General features: G+C 38.5%; 1 protein-coding gene across 3 annotated transcripts in view; it reads left to right on the top strand.

The window, feature by feature from the left end:
- LOC144973646 (beta-1,3-glucan-binding protein-like) overlaps window positions 1-5,224 on the top strand; it is a 29,197-nt gene extending 23,973 nt beyond the window's left edge. For all 3 annotated transcript variants that reach the window (XM_078916356.1, XM_078916358.1, XM_078916357.1), the window contains 3 exons: window positions 1,477-1,542; window positions 3,839-3,962; window positions 4,880-5,224. In XM_078916356.1, the coding sequence (XP_078772482.1) occupies window positions 1,477-1,542; window positions 3,839-3,962; window positions 4,880-5,083 (394 nt within the window). In that variant the 3' untranslated portion in view covers window positions 5,084-5,224. The remainder of the gene's footprint in view (window positions 1-1,476; window positions 1,543-3,838; window positions 3,963-4,879) is intronic.
- Window positions 5,225-7,388: the final 2,164 nt, after the last annotated feature.

Genomic DNA, 7,388 nt, shown 5'->3' with positions numbered 1-7,388 from the left:
GCAAAAAATGCAAATCTAACATCTTAACCTTGCGACTGATTATGTCATGCACTGACATAATATATTAAATCTTTCTACTAAAAATAGTTACGTACCTCTTGATTCAACACGTAGTCTATTCATTATTTGTCCAAAGAAGAACTGATTACATACCTACTTCCCAGAATTTCGGAACCAGAAAAATAGTTGGTGTCACGTCACAACTTTCCTTCCCTATTATTTTCCAAACTATATTCATTTAGCTTTTTTTCTTAGCTCTCTCAATCCTAAAGTTTTTTTTCTACTTTTCAAAATTGGAAAAAAATGTATTAAAAATGAGCATGGGCATAAGTAGTTTTTTTCAACTCTTATTAACATGTGTCTCATAGAAATGTAATAAATAGGCAACTACTGATAGGTAAACATTCTTTGCGGCTATGTGGTCTTGTGGTATGACACTCGCTTTCGGATCGGAAGGTCCTGGGTTCGACGCACAGTTGAGTCCTTGGAAAAGGCTCTTTACTCACTTTCTCTCACCGTACTCAGGTGTAAAATGAGTACCTGGCCGTTAACAGCGATGTCTTTGTCCGAAAAGTTGTAATATCGCCTAACAGGCGGCATGTCCCGTCCTACATGTTAAATGTTGCTGTTGACCAGGGACCCCTTGTAAAGTGCTTTGAGCACATTTAGTGGATATTGCGCTATATAAAGCTCAATTTTATTTAATTTGTTAAACTACTGATACAGTCGGTATTAGGGCTGAATGAGTTTTAAAAAGTGTGTATGAAACAGTGGCGGATAAATCATGAAAGAAAAATACAAGAAATATAAAAGTAGCAAAAAAAAAACCTAGTACTGTTTCAGATCTTAATCTTTCACCATTACCTGCTCCATATTTTGACAATATTTCATTTTTTTTGTCTTATTAGAAAATGTAACGTTTATTGCTAAAATTTGATACTTCGATTATATGATGTTACATGATATGCCTCGCACTTTTTATTAGATTCGTTGGCGTAACTCTGCTGAAAAATCAGACTATAATTAAATTAGAATGTTCACGTTTAAAATTTGGAATTAATTTGCCATGCTCACATGCAAACGGGTCATGGGCATTTAAAGGCCTTAGGCGATTTTGGCCCATTAACATTCATATTAGAAATTTGACCAGAAAACTCGTCCTTTAAATAAATACCGATCTATTTAAATGATCATCATCTTGGCAAAAACTTTTAAGCCTAGGACTTCGGGAAGTCTTCCATCAAGTCCCAGGTTTAAGAGTTTTTGCCAAGATGAGGGTCATTTAAATGGGTCGATAAAGGAAGGACGAGTTTTCTGGCCAATGTTTAAAATACATACCTTGTCAGAGTACGGCAGTTGTCAGGTAAAAAAGCGGGTATATCTTTTATTTTTGAATGTTTGTTTGGTTTTTACCTCCACAAAACAAAATACTTTTTCCAGACGATGGGTCATAATAAATGTTCTTATTTATTTCAGACACACCAACGACTGGGCTAACGATTTCCATACGTGGCGACTAGAATGGACAAACACTCACATTGCGTAAGTTTCTTGACCTTAAGAATATGTGTAGATATACATGATTGATGAAAAAGTGTTGTTCTTATAGAAAGAATTCAATTAACGTCACGCGCCAGTGATATGTAGACGTCTCGGGATTTCCCACCTCCTGTCTTTTTTGTTAACATAACACGATGGATGTCACACAAAAGACGAACAAAAGACGATGAACGTCACACAAAAGACGAACAAAACACGATGAACGTCACACAAAAGACGAACAAAAGACGATGGATGTCACACAAAAGACGAACAAAACATGATGAATGAAACACAAAATACGAACAAAACACGATGAATGAAACACAAAAGACGAACAAAAGACGATGAACGTCAGTCACACAAAGACGAACAAAACATGATGAATGAAACACAAAAGACGAAGAAAACATGATGAATGAGACACCATAGACGAGCAACTCACAATGAATGAAACACAAAATACAAACAAAACACGATAAATTAAACACAAAAAGACGAACAAAATACGACGAATGAGACACAAAAACCAAACGATAATGACGAATGAGACTCAAAAGACGATTTCTTCTCATTCAACGTGATTTGTTGACAAAATGGCCAACCAGAATCGTGCACAGCATCTGTATTTATAAATTGAATCGGAGCTTCTATTCCACTCTATTATTATTAATTTTATTGATTGCTTCGAGCTTCAAGCCCCAACATGTGTATCATTATTTCACCAAACACATCACAGTCTTTTAAAATAATTGTTGAAAATATATCGTCTGCACTAGGGGGTTCCGATTAGTCACCTGGTAGTGGAGCACCCACTTCACACGCAAAGAGACAGAGAACGATCCTGTGTGATTTTTTTTCCTAACCCTTCTATCCACCCAACAGTGGTTGGGTAGCTAAATCTCTAAGATCTAGCGGAAAGTACTTTGCGGTAGAATAACATATTGTCCAAGGGGTAGAAAGTAGAAAGCAATATTTGCTATCGCCATTTCACACTATAGAAACCAGGATAAATTCCGGCTTTAAATAATAAATAACAATAAATAAAATTCCCTTTATTCTACCATTGGGGAAATTTGTCTCCAGTGTCTATTCCAAGGAAAGTTTTGAATAATCCAATGCAGCGCCGCCTACTGAGCTAAGGCGAGGTGACTCACTCACTCACTCAAAGTCACACAGCGCGCGCAGCGGGTATTCGAACTCGGTACCTTTCAGGTACGAAGCAAAGACCCGTACTGTTGAGCCTCGTTGCCCTATGAACGTAGCCATCGTTAACATATAGATAGCTCGAAGATGACGTCACTCAGGTCTTTGTTATTGTTTTTTGCCATCCGCGTTTATGAGTAATGCTCACTGAACTGTATTAACCTGACTATAAACGTTCATGGATACACACAGTTTTGTGTGTTGGCCAGTTATACTTCCGGATGGCAATGTTGTGAACTTCTTAGCCAAGCGCATACTATCTATAGCCCGACACTAGAACCCTCTCGGACTGGCAGTTTGACGTCATTTTTTTAAAAGGATTGTGTAGCATCTAGTGAGTTGTCGTTTGTAGAGCTCATGGAAACAAGTTATTTCTTTGCTTGAACTAATGAATACAACTCACGATTTGTATTCTTCTGTGGCAAAAGACTGGCTTTTTGACGTCACTTTTTGGTCAGCGTCAGCCTCTAGATAATTCGAAGTTGACGTCACTCAGGTCTTTGTTATTGTTTTTTTTTTGCCATCCGCGTTTATGAGTAATTCTCACTAAACTGTATTAACCAGACTATAAACGATCATGGTTACACACAGTTTTGTGTGTTGGCCAGTTATACTTCCGGATGGCAATGTTGTGAACTTCTTAGCCAAGCGCATACTATCTATAGCCTGACACAAGAACCCTCTCGGACTGGCAGTTTGACGTCATTTTTTTAAGGATTGTGTAGCATCTAGTGAGTTGTCGTTAGTAGAGCTCATGGAAACAAGTTATTTCATTGAATACAACTCACGATTTGTATTCTTCTGTGGCAAAAGACTGGCTTTTTTTACTTCATTTTTTGGTCAGTGTCTGGCTATAGATAGAATGCGGTTGGCCAAGGAGTTCACAACATTGCCATCCGGAAGTATAACGGACCAACACACAAACTCTGTGTGACCATGAACTTTTATAGTCTGGTTAATACAGTTTAGTGAGAACAACTCACAAACGCGGATGGCAAAAACAATAACAAAGGCCTGAGTGACGTCATCTGCATACTATCTATAACTTTACGATGGCTACGCTCTGAAGGACTACCATTTTCTCTTTTGACAGTACTTACATCGACGGCAAACAAATCATGTACGTTGACCCAGGCAGCAGCTTCTGGTCGAAGGGCGGATTCGGTGGAAACAACATTTGGTCCACTGGTGAAAAGATGGCCCCATTTGATAAAGACGTAAGATGAACGTTTTTTTCCTTTTTGGTCCTCTGGTGAAAAGATGGCCCCATTTGACAAAGACGTAAGTTGGACGGTTTTTTTCTTTTTGGTCCTCTGGTGAAAAGATGGCCCCATTTGACAAAGACGTAAGTTGAACGGTTTTTTCTTTTTGGTCCTCTGGTGAAAAGATGGCCCCATTTGACAAAGACGTAAGTTGAACGGTTTTTTCTTTTTGGTCCTCTGGTGAAAAGATGGCCCCATTTGACAAAGACGTAAGTTGAACGGTTTTTTCTTTTTGGTCCTCTGGTGAAAAGATGGCCCCATTTGACAAAGACGTAAGATGAACGGTTTTTTCTTTCTCTTCCTTCTCATCATCATCATTGCCTTTTTCACCCTGGGTCAGGGTATAGGCCAAAGACAAACAGTTTCCATCCTTCTCTATCCCGAGTTAACTCTTTTATCTCATTCCAGGTCTTACCACTTCTCTGTATATCAGCTTCTTTAATTCTTCTCCATGTTCCCCGTGGCCTTCCCCTTGATCTTCTGCCCTGAGGGTTCCAGTCTCTTCCTTCTACTCCTTGATAAATCATGGCCCCGTGGCGGGTAACACTATGGAAAAAAGATCCAAAACAACCTATCCCCCTCCAGGAAAAAAGCGACAGCAAGACTAACGTCATCATCATCATCATCATCATCATCATCATCATCATCATCATCATCATCATCATCATCATCATCATCATCGTCATCATCATTATTAACAACAAAAATACCCCCCCCAAAAAAACAAAACAAAAAACCCCAACAAAAAAAAAACAACAACAAAACAATAACAAAAACAACAACAATAACAACAACAGCAACACTACAACAACAACAACAACCACATCAAAACTCCATCTCACGTATCCGTCTACACCCTATTATTCCCACAGTTTTACATGATCTTTAACGTAGCCGTCGGAGGAACGAACGGTTTCTTCCCGGACAACGCCCACTACACGAACCGGAAACCATGGAAGAACACTTCAAGGACGGGTCCAGCAGACTTCTGGAACGCCCGGAACGAGTGGAAGCATACATGGCAGGGAGATAAAGTGGCTATGATCATCGACTACATTGAAATGAGACATTGGTAGATCCGAACAACAATAGAAAATTCTCGAAACTTCGTAACTTTATTTTTGCCAGAGTAGCTTAAGGGCTAACCCACACCGGAGACTAACTCCGACGACCCGGCACTGTGGTCGTCTTCCGTCTTCCGGATAAAGACGTTGGGTACGGACAAAATACTAAAAATAAAGAAAAGAGCCCTTGTCCTATCCATACCAAGTTAAAAAAAAACAAAAAAAAAAACAAAACAAAAACAAAAACAAAAGAAAAACGGCAGAGGACGTAGGGTGCTTGGTATGGGTAGGTCTAGCTGCTCTTCTCTTTATTTTTAGTATTTTGTCCGTGCCCGACGTCTTTAACCAGAAGGCGGCATAGGACGGCATTGCCGGGTCGTCGGAGTCAGACTCCGGTGTGGATTAACCCTTAGAGAGTTCTTAACCCTCTCCTTACCAATCATAGGAAAAATCGTTACATTTGTTACGATACAACCAACAATATTACAATTCTGATTGATTTTCTACATCACGAAATTTCAATAATTTTTGTAATGTTTATAATTATAAAAACTTGACCTCATTTGGCTGAACAATAAATATTATGTATAGAATGTATTTGTTTTTCTGTTTGAGTAAGAAAAATCTATTTTTGTGTTGGTGGGTGTGAATTTTTTGGGATAAGCTCTGAAAAAGGTGATAAGGAGAGAGTTAACCATTTAAATGATGTACTCTGGAAATTCACGAATTAAATAAAAATGGCCATGAAACTCGTCCCTAAATGAAATGACCCACATCTTGGCAAAAACTCTCAAAATTGGGACCTCCCGACGTCTTCAGAAAAAACCCAGGTTTGATGTTTTTTGTTTTTGTTTTTTTAAGGGTTTTACGGCGCTTGCAACACATGTAGGTTATATCAGCGCCAATAAAAATGAAGAAAATGTAAAGTAGTAAAAAGTCTAGAATTACAATTAAAGCACCCAAGAAAATGTAAGACATAGGGGAACTTAGAACAAATAGGGATCAGATGTAGATTCCAAGAGCATACCACCAATGTACTTAGTTTGAGATCACCTATAAGTCTCATCCGGACACAAGCACAAAATCCAACAAAGAGGAATACACTCAAATGCTTACACTATACATTCAAAATAAAAAATATGATAATACATAACAGAGAGATGATTTTCAATGAAAAAAAAAATCTCCCCAAAAAATTACTAAGCATTTGACTGTTTCCCTCCCAGTTAGGACTCCGGCCAGGGCCACGATAAAACCAAGTAATCTCATTCCAAGACAAAGATAGAAAGCATGTCAGAAAATAGATATAAGGGGATAGAAGACACAGTATGTACCACTATGGGAGAAACCCAGGTTTGATGTTTTTGGCAAGATGGTGGTCGTTTAAATCGATCGATATTTGAAGGTTGAGATTTCTGGCCAAATCCTTAAATACGTGTTTTTCCAGGGTACGACAGCTAGCTTAACTTACCCAGGTTTCTCCTCTTTCCAGAAGTCGGATGTCGGTTCTTTCCATCTTTGACCATCTGTGGCATCTTTATTTCATAAAATTGAGCTTTTATATAGCGCAATATCCACTTAACGTGCTCAAAGCGCTTTACAAGGGGTCCCTGGTCAACAGCAACATTGACGAGACATGACGCCTGTTAGGCGATATTACAATTTTCCGGAGAAAGACAACGCTGTTAACGGCCAGGTACTCATTTTACACCTGAGTACGGTGAGAGAATGTGAGTAAAGAGTCTTTTCCAAGGACTCAACTATGCGTCGAGCGAGGCTCGAACCCAGGACCTTCCGATCCGAAAGCGAGTGTCATACCACTTGACCACATAGCCGCATTGTATCAGGTCCAGCAAACGTGTGCTTATTTACAGGTCTGATAACCCAATTTGTTACGGGCTCATTGTTGAAATGGAAATACTCCCAAACCGACGCAAAGTATTGTCCATTACAACAATGTTAATCTGAGCCCATAACTATGTTCAGATTATCAGACCTTCCAATATGTGCACATCTGGTCTTTTTCTCTCGTTTTCTCTTTTTACTTAAATTGCATATATTATTTTGAAGCTTTTGCTGTTTTTGATATGACAGAAATATGGAATTTTACTTTTCTGAATTGTCCGAAAGTAATTCTTTTGATTTTTATCAAACATATACCAGAACTACGGCATACGTTTTCATTGCTGTGTGTCTATTGTCTCGTATTTCAACTTTAAAAAAATACAAGGAATTTTTGTAAAAAGTCGAACTCTCTTACGTTACAGTCACAAAAAGTTCTACGCAATTTCGACATTTTCTTATAATGCACTAACTG

This window comes from Berghia stephanieae, chromosome 5 (assembly GCF_034508935.2).
Source record: "Berghia stephanieae isolate SIO BIC M18660-M18661 chromosome 5, UCSD_Bste_1.3, whole genome shotgun sequence".
NCBI classification, from domain to species: Eukaryota; Metazoa; Mollusca; class Gastropoda; order Nudibranchia; family Aeolidiidae; genus Berghia; species Berghia stephanieae.
The sequence above is the reverse complement of the archived record's forward strand: the minus strand, read 5'-3'. Positions and strand labels throughout refer to the sequence as shown.